The following is a 16,140-nucleotide window of genomic DNA, read 5'->3' as shown; positions in this document are numbered from 1 at the left end:
TCGTCCATGAACATCAGATGGTTAATTCTGTTGCCTCCTTTCTTGAGGTGGTACCCAGCATCCATCTTCTGCAGTACTTTTGTCATGGGAATCATGGCTACTACGAAGAGTAGTGGGGACAGTGAGTCGCCTTGAAAGATCCCTCTCCTGATGTTAACCTCTGCTAGTCTTATCCCAGCGCTTGTAATTACTGTATTCCAGTTGCGCATTGTATTTTTAAGGAAGCTGATGGTGTTTTCCTCTGCCCCATATATTTTCAGGCATTCTCTTAGCCGCGTGTGCAGTATAATGTCGAAGGCGTTATTATTATTATTATTATTATTATTATTATTATTATTATTATTATTATTATTATTATTATTATTATTATTATTATTATACAAATGTTCCTTGTTTAAAGGTATGTTGGAAACAGACATCTTTTTAGACAAATTTGGTATATAAATATTTTTTTAAAAGGTAGAAATTCGCCGTCTTACATTCTATTTCTTTATTACTTAAAAATGGAAGATATTCCCACCTAATTACCTCTCCAATAGTACAGTCAACTATCAAGTCTACTTCAAATAACCCCTCTTCACTTCCATTTTTATATTATATTAATAATCATAAATTTGATAACTTTTTGACTACGTTAGCTCCAAAAGACTAAGAAGAACTGAGAGAATTATTAAATGAAAATGGATTAACGGTTGATTTATCTGGAGGCTACGAGCAACTTTATAAAGATTTTGACAACAGATATTTGCAAAATTAACATGATCGAATATTTGAAGAATTTTGTTCCCAGTGTACTTTTATTAAACTGGGCTTAATAAATGAAAATATTGAGAAAGCACGTCAGTGGTGCGTCTTGTATGAGGAATCCTTCTAAACCGGAAGATATACCTTGTAATTTGAGACAATACATACACGCTTCATCAGCCTATCAAATAGATAAAAAAAAAAAAGCATCCCCACGATGTCAGTAAATATTCAGAAAATATAGCATTCCCACCGGGAGTTTTTGTTCTTCCAAACACTAAAATACTTATGCAGATTTTAGCCATGAGATATTATAATGGAGTAGATAACGGGGCAAAAATATGTATGGCCAATTCCGACGAAGAAAATATAACAGATTACTCGGTATATGAATAGAAATTGCAGTTTGAATTGTGGTTCATATAAAGGAAGTACTGAAAATGTTCATTTGTTAAAGAGAAATATATATAAAAACCAAAAATCGTCTCTTAATCCAAGACACTAATAGGAATAGATGCAACAGCAGTGGAGGTAATAGTCTAGAAGAAAATGATGGTGGGCAATAGTCGACGTGAGTAGCGACAATAATGATGATGATGACGATGATGATTGTTTTATTCCAGAAGTTGATGTTCACTTTAGTAAGAATAACATATAACATGTCTACTGTGCTGCTCGTATGTTTTTCCACTTATTCAAATCGGGGTTTCTCCCAGTCAGTCCCCAAATCTGAAAGATGCAAATCCCCGAGCCCTTTTTTTCTTTGTTTTGTTGAAAGGAAATATGAAATCATATTTATATTTTTTTTAAAATTCACTAGTGGTTTCTTTTACCTTTTTCATTTGAAAATTTTATTATGGCTTTATTTTCTTCATATGAGGTATACAATAGACAACATGGATGAGATCAGAGGTCACTGGACTGAAATTCGTATTACAGAGAAACTTTGGAGATGATGGCAGGAGGTGTCATAAGCTAAGAGCAGTATTTTATCATTTGCTCATACCGAAAAATGTGTGTATAACAGGAAGAATATAGACACATAAGTTTCATTTAATGAGTGTTTTTTCTTCTGTCAGCAAATGTAACGTGATAGTTCGTCAGTATTTTATCATTAAGAATTTTATCACCACTTGTTAAATATACGTAACAGCTTTATAATTAAATAAGATATATGGACTAGTTAAGTTTAGCCTAACTATGGACAAGTAGTTGAAACTATAACCACAAACTGACGATGCGTATATTTTTTCGCCGAGAATCAAATTAACAGTGAAACCATGATGGATGATCAAATGAAACCAAACTGGGACGAAAGCAACGGCGGGAGAAAAGCCTGAGTCTATATTTGTTTGTTTTTCACATCCAAGACATCCAGTTCTCCTGCTGGCAGCGCAAGAGAGAGTCGCCGAGTTTTCCTCCTGAAATGTTTTTAAACAAGATTAAACAGGTCCAAAAAAAAATCAAAACACCTTTATCAACATAGTTTTCCTTTTCAAATTTGACAAAGTTCGAGATATTCCTGCGGTTCCTTTATCTGTCATGCACTTGTTCAGGATGCGGTTGATTAGCATCAGAATCCTGGATCCTGCCAGCACCAATTCTGACCGACGACCCACCTCAAGTACTTATCAGCACAATAAAAACTATCAAACTCCTGTGACCCTTCGCCCCCTTCATAGTTTGTTAGGAGATACGAAATCAATTGTCGCAAAATTTTTACCTGACAATCGCTAAATTGCCCTTTTGACTTCTTTTATTCATGGCTTTTAGAGTGCTCACGCATTTGCAGTAATTTATTTTTTTGACTAATTTTCATACTTTCATTTTATAGCTGAATTGGCCGTTTAAAAACATGCAAAAGCTCCTGTTACTTAGTTACAAATGTACATTGCACATAGACTTTCGATCTTTAAACTTTTACAGACAAGAGACAATCAGGGCAGTGTTCCTGTTAGCGGCAATATCTGGTATGCGTGCCTTCGTTAAAGCTTACATTATTTTCATAGCTTATTGCTGCGATGTTTAAATTATGTTGCCAAAAGAAATCACTTGAAAAGCCTAATTGTTTATTTATTAATAGTGTGACTTTGCTGTTTATAAATATTTATCCTTATCAAATTAATAGTTCATGTTCATTAACCATAATTCTTATGATTTTTAATCATTTATATTCAGTTGTTTGTGTTTTCTTTCATCCTTGAGCTGTCACTACATTGCATAGTAAATGGTATACAATAATCAGTACTTGATTTAGCTCGATATAAGGAAACTGATCTTGAAATATTGCTCACGGGTATCCTTAGTTAAGTGACAAAGAAACAAAAACAAAAAAATGGCTAGAAAGAACATAAGGTATCCGTCATCCAAGGAGCAGCTTATCTGGCTGAGAATTATAGTCCATCATTAGGCTGACAGCTTTGTCTCAAAGGTTTTGTAGGATATAAAATCAATCTTACTGACTGGGCTGCTTTATAATTTCTAAAGTCGTGGTGGTACGCTTTTAAATTACCTACAGTATGTAACCTCTGAGTGTTCGTTAACTCTTAAAAGGTAGGAGCCACCTGGTCTAAATGAGGGCAAAATCAAGTAAGACTCTTTTTATCTTTATTTAGAACCAACAAAATTCTGCATCATTGCACTGAAACAGTTAATGAATGGTATACATTTGCAAACTATTTACGTGCATGTTACTAGTAGTAGAGGTTTAAATGCTTATGCTTAATGAGTCCATTGATCCAATTAAGGAATTTGTCATCAGAGTTCAGCTTACTTTCCAAGAGCTCCAGAATTTCAGGACCAACCATCGAGAAAAATTCGTTGAATAAAGCTCCAAGATCGGTGCCAGGCATCACATTTTCAAAGTCAACCTGAAAAAAATAAAAAATTCTTGTTTATAACTTGTGTCACATGATCTCTTTATTCCTTCTTGATTATAATGTGAACATCACTGACAAATTAGGTCCTGTGCTTGTTAGCTTTTAATAGCTAACAATTCCACTTCCTGTAAGAAGTATTTTCTGGTATTCAAACGTATACAGCAGTGCCTTTTGCGAAGTTCATAGTATTTTTATGTTATTGCTAGTCATATTAAATTAAAACAATTTCACATCCATCAGTTACCTAATAATCTTGTTAAGAAGTACAAAAATCTAAAATAATTCCTCACTAGTTGGTATTTGGTTGAGACTAATATTAGTACTAGTACAGTCGGCAATATACATGACGCAACAGTCTTCATTAGCTTTCATTCACTGAATTTCCCATTTATTTTACCGAAAAAATATAATCTCGCAGAGTTTACTCTAGAATATGACTATTCAGTCCAAATTATATATATATATATATATATATATATATATATATATATATATATATATATATATATATATATATATATATATATATGACATTTTTATCGCACCGTGATTTATATACAATCATGAAGCTACAAATGTCGCTTAATATCAAATCCACGCTACCTCGGATATATCCTGATGGGGAATTATCACCGAAGGGGAATCTATAAGTGATATATATATATATATATATATATATATATATATATATATATATATATATATATATATATATATATATATATATATATATTTTTTTTTTTTTTTTTTTTTTTTTTTCACGTATTTACATTCCTCCCTCTTAGCCAGCAAAAATAATTTGAATTTCTAATTGAAAGAGCTTCTCATTTAAATGTTAGGCCAGCCAACATGGCGGGACAAGGTAGGGCAACACTTGTTTTGAACCAAGAAAGCAGTCCTCTCCACACCTGACTGGAAATCAGGACAATAGGCCCCCTCTTCATCTTCACACCCGCCCCCACCCTGCTAAAGAGCACTCCTAGATTTCCCCCCATTTTGGGGTAGCGAGAGCAGCGTAGTTTTAGGAAAGGTTATAATCATTATAGGCGTAGGCCCCTCAAAGGCAAGGCTGCTAACTTAATCTTTAGGTCCTTAGACTTTAAGGCTTCTTTCCCTGTGATCCTTTTACTGGCCCAAGACTTCCTTTCAGATGTGCCCAGCTCGCATACATACACACACACACGCCAAGTGCCCATGAAGACAACACGAGAGGGCAAACAGAGACGCTCTGGCTTTCATGGGGAGAAGTAGAACATTTTTCCTCTCAATCTGGACTGGCGGCAGATGATGCTCATTCTGCAATTTGACGTCTTATATAGGAGCCCCTATAAGCCTGAGTAGGTAGGTCTGAGTAGCAATCTTTCGCCGGTACCCCTCTGTTCATTCTCGTGAGATTCTTTCCTTTATTTCATCAAGATTTTCGTCATTACATTTCCACTTCTGGCCTTTCCCTTTGTTCACAAAGACCAGCCCAAAAAACTATTCCTTGAATTGCCTTGCATTTAAGTAAAGCATCAAGAACTTTAACCAACTACTCCCTCCATAGTGTTAATTTGGGCCGATTAAGCTAATTAACCAAATCATCCATGGTGCATTGTTTATCAATGAGGGAGAACTGATTTTGTGTATAAGTGCATGTTAAATTCTGGAATTCTTTTCCAGGAGATTAAATATCCCAGTCAAGTTCGCTATCCTGTGCCTCAAATCATCTTAAAAGTACTGCAATTACAATAGATGTAAACTTCCCTGGTACACAGTCTGGGGAGCCATAGCCTGTTCCCCTACTTTTTGTTGCCAGCAAGAGAGCCCAATCATTCAAGATGAACTCAACTCCTCAGCGACTGAGAATTATTGCACAGTTCAAATTTGCATTTTTTTCCTTATTTGAGTTTACTTCCTTTATCATCAGCCTTTCAGATTACACCCTTGGGTGTTTTTCTGTAAATAAATTCAATTTAATGTAAATTACTAATCATTTTGCATGGCAACCTTCACATTACTACTTAAATAATGGTGCCACCAAGGTAAGTTACCCATTTTTTCCTTCCCTTTTGTGTCCGGTTGGTATTCTCGTTGGCCTTAAGGCAGTAATTTAATACAAAACCCCCTTTCATCCCTCCACCGAGACCCAATCCATGAAAGTGACGACCTAATGCTCAGGATCCTATAGAATAGCCATAACTAGCCCTTTAACGCCAACTGGACGTATTTTACGTCGACAAAAATTGTCTGTCAGGTGCCAATTGGACGTAAAATACGTCGACTACAAAAAGTTTTTTAAATATTCGCGGGAAAATAGTTATAGGCCTAGTTTGCAAAAGATTTTAAATCACGCACCTTGAGGGATGCTGGGAGTTCACGGATCATGCTGTTGTTTTGTTTACAAGCGTGACTCAACTGTGCATGCATGAATTTCTTTCTTCTCGCACTACAAAGCATCAGCGACGCATCGTCGGAGAGCGATTTCTCAACGCATTCGTGTTTTGCAGAACTTGTGCGAGTGTTAACGTATTTGTGATGCAATAGGACGTTTGCAGAGATGTTCCAACGTCGTCAGGACCGTGAAAGGCGCGTATTGCCTGTCGGCAGTGAGCATGTGAGACGACTTTTAGATTTGGATGCTGGAGAGGGACCAAGCACCCAAGGTGACCCAGCTTTTCAACACCGTGTTGTACAGCCACGTGTGGCTGAAAGGGACCAAGGACCGCACCCTGTGCCTTTTACGATCCCTAGGAAACATCGGGGTGTCCTGAGGGGTATTCGTGAGCGTTTGGGAGGCCTCCAACAAAAGGACATTGATGAGTACTTGTTGGAGCTCGATTGAGAGCAGGTGGAAAGTCCTCATTTTGATGGCAGTTGGTCACCTAGTGACGAGGACATCACGCCCGATGTCAGTGATGACGAGTATTTGCCCCCAATGTCCGTATGAAAGCCATAGCATGAAAGTGAACTCAAGTTCAGTGGTTTCAGTGCTTATGAGGGAGAGTCTGAGGAGGAGGAGGAGGAGGAGGAGGCACTGATTGTGGCTGGTGGGAACAAGACAGAAAGTGATGGTGAAAGTGAGGGAGATGGGCTAGTGGGGGGGGGGAGTGCGAAGTTGTGCCCGTGCATGGGCCCGTAGAAGGTTGCATCGTCGCGACAGCTTAGGCGAAGGCCGTTCGTCCGAAAGTGATGAGGGGTGGTTGGAGGACCCCACCCCACCTAACATGCACTCATTCACGGCAGCACCTGGACTGACCGTCCCTGTGCCTCTCACTGCACTGGGGTTCATTCAGCTCTTCCTTACGTGGGAATTGCTGGAATACCTCATTGCAGAGATGGCGGATTACGCTCGGTACTGCCGTGAGGAACTGCAGACAATGTTGTCGTATCGCTGGCAGGGCTGCAACCTCACGGACATGGCGCATTTTTTGGGGCCCCACATTTTCTTTGGAATGATGCCTGCTGCCGACGTCAGGCAATATTGGAGGCAGAATTTTCTTTTAAGTACTCCCAATGTGCCCAGCATTATGCCCCGTGATAGTTTCCTGGCATTGGACAGGTATTTCAACGCCTTCAACCGAAGGGCCATACCCCGGAATAACCCAGATCGCCTCATCTTAGTCTGCCCAGTGTTGGAGTACATTTGTGAACGGTGCCAGTTTCTCGTGGTTCCTTCCAAGAACCTTTCTTTGGATGAGGGGATGATGCCATATAAAGGGCGTCTAAGCATAAAAGTGTACAACCCCAAGAAGCCAAAGAAGTATGGTGTGAAGTTATTTTTTATTATGGAATCCAACACTGGATACGTCGTTGACTTCTCTGTGTATTTAGGGGTCTTCTCCACGCTGTGTGACACTGTCTTCTGTCTTGTGGATCGTTTCCGTAACCAGGGATACCACCTGTTTATGGATAATTATTATAACTCGGTAGCCCTGGCCCAGGAACTGTATGAAGCAGGTGTGCACGTCAGTGGTACCCTTTGGTTGGTGCGTGGGACCCCGAATGTCCTCAAGAGGTTCGTTAGCCAGCCGCAACTTCTGGCAAGAGGAGAGACAGAGTGGCGGCGGAAGGGAGATGTCTTCGTCATCTGTTGGGAGGGGGTCCGACTTGTGCCCATGATTACGACAAGTCATGAGCCCATCCAAGAAGAGGTCGTTCAGCAGAAGAAGACACGTCGGCAGGGCCGAGTTACGTATGAGGAGTTTCGTGTCCAACGGCCTACTGTCATTGGGCACTACAATAGGCACATGGGAGGAGTTGATCTCTTTAATCAACTCATCCAGTATTATTCCTTCGCCAGGAGAACCAGGAGGTGGACACAGAAGCTCCTCAAATACCTCCTTCAGTTGGCCCTCCAGAATGCCTACATCCTCTACTGTGGGTACAATTCAGACACCCAGAGGTTGTCCCACTTCCAGTTTCTCGAGGTGGCCAGGAATGCCCTCATAAACTTTAATCCTGAGGAGTGGCCTTCCAACACCGCCCCCCTGCCCCGAGCTCCAGATCTGCCCCGAGAGGATAGGGCAGATGTCGCTAGGAGGGCCAACCTCGGTCGTCCTGCTCCTGCAGACGCCGCCCTGCTGCCGCCGCCCTTGATGATGCCGCCCCTGCTGATGCCGCTGCCCCTGCTGTCCCTGTCCCTGCTGCTGCCCTCCCTCACATTCCAATGTCCCGTCGGGTAGTGAACCCTGTGTGTCAGCTGCAGGCAGGGGATCACACACTGGAGCCCCTAGAAGGGCATAAGCAGAAACGGTGCCGGGTGTGCCATATGAATGGCAGAAGAAGAGACACCCGGTTCGTCTGTCGCACCTGCAAGGTAGCACTTTGCAGGATCGGGGAGTGTGACCGCAAATACCACACTGTAGTCATATATTGGAGTGCACCTACCCGATGGACACTGGAGGGCGCAGCGGACCGCTGAAGGGCGGCCCATCTGCAGTAAGGGCGCGCGTCTCCCTCCTCCACCTGTACCTCGTCATGTCGAGAGGAAAAAAATGCAAGACTCTTCAATGGAGGAGGGAGAAAACAAGAATAGAACGAAGAGTCAGGATTACAAGTGAGTATTCTGCATTGATTTTATATTTAATTTTATATTTATTACAAGTTTTTATATATCTGTATTTACTGGTGTTTTGTATATTATTTTGTTTTATGCAAAAAAAAGTTTTTCACCTGCATTCCTTTTAGTTATGTATTCGTACCAAAATAAAAAAAAAAATATATATATATATATATATGTGTGTGTATGTATGTATGTATGTATATATATATATATATATATATATATATATATATATATATATATATATATATATATATATATATATATATATATATATATATATATATATATATATATATATATATATATATATATATATATATATATATATATATATATATATATATATATATATGGGTATTTTTTGGTAAGCAAAAAATCTAACATTCTAGTCATATTCAATCATTTACCTTAATTTTGCAACAAACGGGAAGTCACTAGCACGATATTTCGATTTATGGTGAATTTTTTAAAAAAACTTTTTCCTTACCTCCGCACACTCTAACTCTACTGAAAATCTCAGAATTTCTTTAGTCACTTGGCGTAGTTTTTGCACCGCTTTCTATTAGGCGTTAAATAAGTTGTTATACATGAAAATGTGCGCAATTTAATTTAAAATACAACAAAAAATAACTCATGGTTGTAGCTTTTATCAGTTTTAAAATATTTTCATATAAATCACGATAAGTGCCAAAATTTAAACCTATGGTCAACTTTGACTCGACCGAAATTGTCTAAAAATGCAATTGTAAGCTACAAATCTTACATTCTAGTAATATTCAATCGCTTACCTTCATTTTGCAACAAACGTGAAGTCTTTGACGCAATATTTCGATTTATGGTGAATTTTTAAAAAAAAACGTATTCCTTACCCCAGCGCGCGCTAACTCGGCTGAAAATCTTAGAACTTCTTTAGTCACCTTGTCGTAATTTTTGAACCGTATAAAGTGTTATACATAAAAATGTGCGTAATTTAATTTTAAATACAACAAAATATAACTCATGGTTTTAGCTTTTATCAGTTTTGAAATATTTTCACATAAATCACGATAAGTGCCAAAATTTAAACCTTCTGTCAACTTTGACTCGACCGAAATTGTCGAAAAACGCAATTGTAAGCTAAAACTCTTACATTCTAGTAACATTCAATCATTTATCTTAATTTTGCAACAAACTTGAAGTCTCCAGCACAATATTTCGATTTATGGTGAATTTTTGAAAAAACGTTTTCCTTACCTCCGCGCGCGCTAACTCGGCTGAAAATCTCAGAATTTCTGTAGTCACCTTGTCGTAATTTTTTCACCGTTTTCTCTTAGGCGTTACATAAGGTGTTATACATGAAAATGTGCGTAATTTCATGTAGAATACAACAAAAAATAACTTATGGTTGTAGCTTTTATCAGTTTTGAAATATTTTCATATAAATCACGATAAGTGCCAAAATTTCAGCCTCCGGTCAACTTTAACTCGACCGAAATTGTCGAAAAATGCAATTGTAAGCTAAAACTCTTACATTCTAGTAAATCCCATCATTTACCTTCATTTTGCTACAAACGAGAAGTCTCTAGCACAATATTTCGATTTATGGTGAATTTTTGAAATAAACTTTTTTTTACGTCCGCGCATTACGAATTCATGCATCATTTTGTGATAATATTTTCTCTGTGTTGCTTTGATCGTTTTACAATTTGTTATATACCAAAATCATCGCAATTTAGTGTACAAAACAACGAAAAAAAACTCATTAGCTTTAACTGTTTTGCTCACAGCGCGATTTGTTTACAATTTTATATGAAAATGTTTTTTCACGCTGTCATATATTCCAATATTTATATATGATAATGATATTTTTTCATTTCTGATGGTTGCATACTAAACTTCAGGCAATGACAAAAAAATAGCCAAAAATGAACCCTTAATCTTAAAAACTAAGCGTGCTGTGATTTTTTGAAAAAAAACTTTCTTTCCTCTTCGGCGCTAACTCTCAAACCGCGCCGGCATACGGCAGACGCTTTTGTAGAGGCTCGGCGTTTAAGGGCTAGCATCACTAACGGCTAAGAAATAGGAAGGACAAACCAGGAATAAAATAATTCATTTAATGTAATTAATTCCATTGTTTACAAAGGCACAAAGGCGACTGGAAAAGGGAACAGATAGGTAAAGAGGTTATTATCATTAAGTTTGATAACATTAAAGATACGTAGGGATAACTAGGGAAGTGATACAATTTTTCTTTAAAGAAAAACGCAACAAGTCTCTTGTTAGAATTTCTTCATAAAACAGAAGAAAGCGTATAGGTTCTTAGGTTAGTGAGGCAGAGCGTCAGCCCGCGAACCTTTCACTACCACGAACTTTCGAGTGTAGGGAGCAGTTGTGTTGTGTTGCCAGATGAATGAGTACAGGAGTTAGGAAGTGTTTACTAGGGAATTATCGCATGTGTTAGCCGTGAAAAGTTAGCTAGGTGTTTTATTCAAGAAAAGTTACGGCAGAGAAAGTGTACAACTTCTCGTGTAGCGGTCTCTGGCACCCCGACGCAGTGAGCAAGCAGACGTTCTGTTCAAGTTGGCGCATGCACAGATCATTCTATTGTCGTACCAAGGAAAACACCCCAGCGTAGTTATTTAACAACCCTCCCAGCGTCAGTAAAGTAAAGACATTGCTGATGTTTAATGTTAAGCCATTCACCTTTGCATTCGAAACCAGCATTTAGCAAAAAAAGCAGTGTTTTTTTGTTTTCCCTCCAACACTTCCCATTCTCTGTTGGCACGACAAAGCGACAGTTGGGCGACAAAGTGAGTCGACCCCCCGATCAGCTGTTTTCTCACACACCACTCATTCCCACATCTTTTGTTCACGCTGAACGTAGTTTCATCACTTTTCAACCTTAACGTAAACCTTCACAAAGACTTGAATATCTTTGAAATAATCTGAAATCTTACTATCACCTGTCATGGCAAGAGCGAATCAGTGAAATTAGTGTAAATACCAAGATTCCATTTTCGAAAATCACTTAGCGTAATTTTGCAGTTGTAATTTATCTTAAAACAAAGGTAGAGTAACTAAATTCATAACAAGTATGTTCTCTTACCCTACGCTCTCCGAGAGAGAGAGAGAGAGGGATTTTCTTTTGATGTTTTGTTTTCCTTTCTTTTAGCATAACAAGGGGAATTACACAAATTTATCAAAGAGTTGGAAAAGCAACCCACGAATCATAACAGTCAATTAGAAAGAATTTTCTTTTGTTTAACTAATCTTCGAACTTTGAAGATCCAACTCCATTTATCACTTTATTACACCAGTGCGTGAAACTTCATAAGCGCTCTTACCCACGAATAATATCGCATACCTGCTTTTCCATTTCGTGCTTCAGCCAATATAAATCCACATACGCCACCGAGCGCACGGACAACTAGTTACTTATATGTTTATCAACTGCCGTGCAGAGGGGGTACTCAGTATTCAAAGACTTGCGTATGCTGCAAGCACCAAATCGCATATTGTGTGCAACCCCCGTATCCTCCCTATCCTCATGTCAGGGAGAGGGCTTCCTTTCCCCACGTCAGAAAGCAATCTCTAGTTCTTAAAACTAGCCACTCCTAAGTGTCACGCCCTAGGGTTCCCTTCCCACAGTGCCAACCAAGCCAATTACTGAAGCACCTATCTTTCTTCTTTCCCTTTCCTTTCTCACTTACTTTCTGCCAGAGTCTCTCCTTTCCCTTTTACTCCTTGATTACCTTCTGCCTCAGGCAGAGTGCCATTTCCTTCAGTGCCATTTCATGCACTGACATTTTGTATTGCTCCATGGAGCGCACTAGCACCATAATGCCAGCAACCCCAAGTACTTAACCATAAGCCACTGCACCTGTACCTAAGAAACAGAGTGCCATACAACTAGTGTATCCACCCATAAGGAATATTATACCTTCAGGAGCACCTCATTCTACTAGCGTATCCGCCCATAAGGACTCAGACTTCCTTCAGTGTGACCTTCGCATGGCACACTCACCCCCAGTGCCACCTTATTAAAACGGTGCTACACCACTGAAGTGCCACCAAATTAACGGACACTTACCACAATCGTCACAAACCTTTCCTCTAAGAACGCCCAGTCAACCCTCTTAGCCGCCCTTCCCCACCAACAACATGGTAACCGAGGAGTACAGAGCCTTCATGGATCTAGGGAAGGAGGCCCATCTCACAGGACCCGGACTCACCAAGTGGGTCAAGGAGCAGATAGCCAAATGGAGAGAAGAAGAAGAAGAAAGGAGAAGACAGCACGAGTTAGCCCTCAAAGAAAGTGAGCAAGCGCTCAAGGCGAGCAAGCTGGCGCTCATAGACAAGGAGCTCAAGTTGGAAAGAGCAAGGAAAGAAAGTGCAGAAGCTCTAGCATCCCAACAAGCCTCTAGCCCCACACCTGTTGCCTCGAATGCTCTACTATCAAGTCTTAATTCCCTAGTCCCCAAGTGGACTGAGGAAGAGCTGGAAGCATGGCTGGAAGAGTTTGAGGAGCTCTTCGATAATTTCAACACCACTGAGGCCGAGAGGGCCTTAGTGCTGACCAAACACCTGGAAGGTAGAGCAAAGGCAGCCCTCCACTCACTGGAGCAGAGTCAACGAGGAGACATGGCTGCAGTCCATGAGGTAATAGCCAAGGAATACGAAATAACCCCTGAGAAGTGGAGACAACAGTCTGAGGTCTGGCCGAGGAAGCCGGCTGGTCGTGGACAGAATGGGCCTGTCACAAGACTCAGGCTGGGACCAGCTGGGTCGACTCCCTGAAATGCACGACTCTCAAGGACTTATTCAACAGGACCATGCTGGAAGATCTTTTCTAGAGTGTGCCTGGGCCTCTGGCTGTGTACCTCAGTGATAAGCAGCCACCCACTCTCAGGGAAGCCTGCTGCTTGGCCGATGCCTGGGAAACGTTTAATGTCTCCCACAGCATTTTTCAACGCTGTGTAGTGCCACCCGGATACCTCTCAGGCTCAACGCGCCCAAGGAATGGACCACGTAGCAAACCTCCTTGCACCATCTGCAAGAAGTACGGTCATGCCGAGGCCGAGTGCTGCTACCAGGCAGACGTTCCCAGCAGACCATCACTGCAGGGAGATCATCCTATCCCAGGGGACCCTGCCGAGACTGTGGGACTCCAGGGCACTTTTCTGCCAGGTATCCTGGCTGCCCAAAACATATGGTCTCTCCCAGGCACGTCAACCTGATCAGTGCCACAGCCTCCTTGGCTGTACCACCTGAAAGGTCTCATCCAGAGCCGGTCTGGACTCAGTCCATCTCCAAACAACTACTGCTGACACTGGCTTGGATATTAGCTGATTGATCAGGCCAAAGTGCCAGCCAGTGCCACCGTGGACGAACAAACCAGGTAGACGATAACCTGGGTAGATGAACAATCCTTAACTTTTCCCGCAGTCGAACTCTGGGTGATCACTCCTTGGAGCACCCAAATTCACCGCCTTGGCATGGTAAAATAATTCGGCATGGAGTGGAATTCCTACTAGGACGAGACATCCCCACACCCTCGCCACTCTGTTGCCTGACTGCCTCCGCCAGTGAGGCCATGCCAAAACTTCCTGAATGGGACACAACCTTTGTGACAGCTGTGGCACTGTCAGCCCAACCTTCCATTTGGCCAAGAGCGAACCAGACTCACAAGCATCTAAACCATTCCAGGCCTAGTCCGCGAGCTCACAACCGGACAGCCACCAAAAAACTCCTCCCTCACCACAAAGGGATATTACCAAATACTGCTGCAGGACCTGCAACATAAGAGGGCACTCCGAAAGATGGTCAGAGTGCTCCAGCAAGCTAATCGCAGCAGCCACCCTTTCCACAACCAACCCAAGAAGCTCGGCCCTCACCCCAAGACATCTAAACCATTCCAGGCCTAGTCCGTGAAGCTCACAACTGGACGGCCACCAAAAAACTCCTCCATCACCATGAAGGGATATTACCAAATTCCACTGCAGGACCTGCAACAAAGCTAGTCGCAGCAGCCACCCTTTCCACAACCAACCCAAAAAGCTCAGCCCTCACCCCAAGACAGGAATCTCTGTTGCCTATCACTCCAGGTACACCAAGGGGTTTTGCACCCCTGGGTCCCTCTTCAGACTCGTTTGAATCCAATTCACTGCCATTGCCACTTGCGAGCACTGGTCAGTGCCAAGCTCCACCTATCTTGGCCAGAATCTCCATACCAACCTCAATCCCCATGCCTGGCCCCGAGTTAGTGCCAGTGCCGGACCCAGAACCTGACACGGATCCTCCTATGGGAGATCCACCTAACCTCACCATTGTGAACCTCTGACCTCTGACGTTTCTTCTTCCCACTCTCTTCCACCTGCCGAGGGTGACCCTCTGGCAGGCCTGGACATTTCCTTTTTTTTGGTCAACCAGGAACTCCTCACCACAACCAAAACAAGAACCTATAGCCATCTACATTATTCATTCCTTATATGTGCTGTAAATTGAACCTACTAGCCTGGCTTACACAGGAACTGTCTGGCCAGGATGCAGACGCTGGCTTTACTCCTATGACGGTTGTCACAGCAGCTGAAGTAGGAGACCAGCCCATAGCTACTGAGGCCACCCCTGATCCTGCTCCTGATGGCGCTCCTGGCCCTTCTCCAGAGTTGGTACCCTCATCACCTTCTAGGAACGGAGTAGCCAGACCTGGGAGGATCCCCGAAGAAGAAGAAGAAAGGGCGGAAGAGATCCAATTAACAAATCAGAGCCACAAGCTCTCCTTGGCACTCATGCCCAGTTGGCACAGTGCCGCTTCCATCTCAGAGCGATCCTGGCACCTGCCCAGAGGAGGTAGCCTGAGTGATCTCTGCCCTAGTAAAATTAACTGCTAACAGCTTAGGCATTTGTAACATACTAACCCTTTTCCAACTAACCTCCTTCAAAACCATTCCAGACTCAAACTGATACCTTCCTTAATTGTATACTGTGATTTACCATTCAGGTTACTCATGTTTAATTTTGTTGAGTGTATTAATCATACAGCGTTGCATAACTCATCATTCATTGCGTGCTATTAGTCAGTGCCAACTTGTTCAGTGCCAGAGTCGTAGTAAGTTAGCTAATCCAAGTACCCCTCCTAGCAGTTAGGTAGGTCCATTTAGCTATTGCAGTGCAAAAGCACAATTCATATAGGGATGCTAGCTGACTAGTCAGGACGAATAGCTTCCTTAGTCAAGATCTTCACGCCCGAAAGGGTGTGAATGCCTTTTCAAAGGGGGGACCTGTCACGTATTTGCATTCCTCCCTTTTAGCCAGCAAAAAATAATTTGAATTTCTAATTAAAAGAGCTTCTCATTTGAATATTAGGCCAGCCAACACGGCGGGGCAAGGTAAGGCGACGCTTGTTTTGAAACAAGAAAGCAGTCCTCTCCACGCCTGACCGGAAATCAGGACAATAGGCCACCTCTTCACACCCCCCTGCTAAAGAACACT

General features: G+C 41.5%; 1 protein-coding gene across 1 annotated transcript in view; it reads right to left on the bottom strand.

Moving 5' to 3' along the window:
• Positions 1-3,337: 3,337 nt before the first annotated feature.
• LOC136836552 (uncharacterized) overlaps positions 3,338-16,140 on the bottom strand; it is a 322,404-nt gene continuing 309,601 nt past the window's right edge. The window contains exon 6 of the mRNA XM_067100992.1: positions 3,338-3,614. Coding sequence (XP_066957093.1) covers positions 3,438-3,614 — 177 coding nt within the window. The 3' untranslated portion in view covers positions 3,338-3,437. The remainder of the gene's footprint in view (positions 3,615-16,140) is intronic.

Source organism: Macrobrachium rosenbergii, chromosome 56 (genome assembly GCF_040412425.1).
Source record: "Macrobrachium rosenbergii isolate ZJJX-2024 chromosome 56, ASM4041242v1, whole genome shotgun sequence".
Lineage (NCBI taxonomy): Eukaryota > Metazoa > Arthropoda > Malacostraca > Decapoda > Palaemonidae > Macrobrachium > Macrobrachium rosenbergii.
The sequence above is the reverse complement of the archived record's forward strand: the minus strand, read 5'-3'. Positions and strand labels throughout refer to the sequence as shown.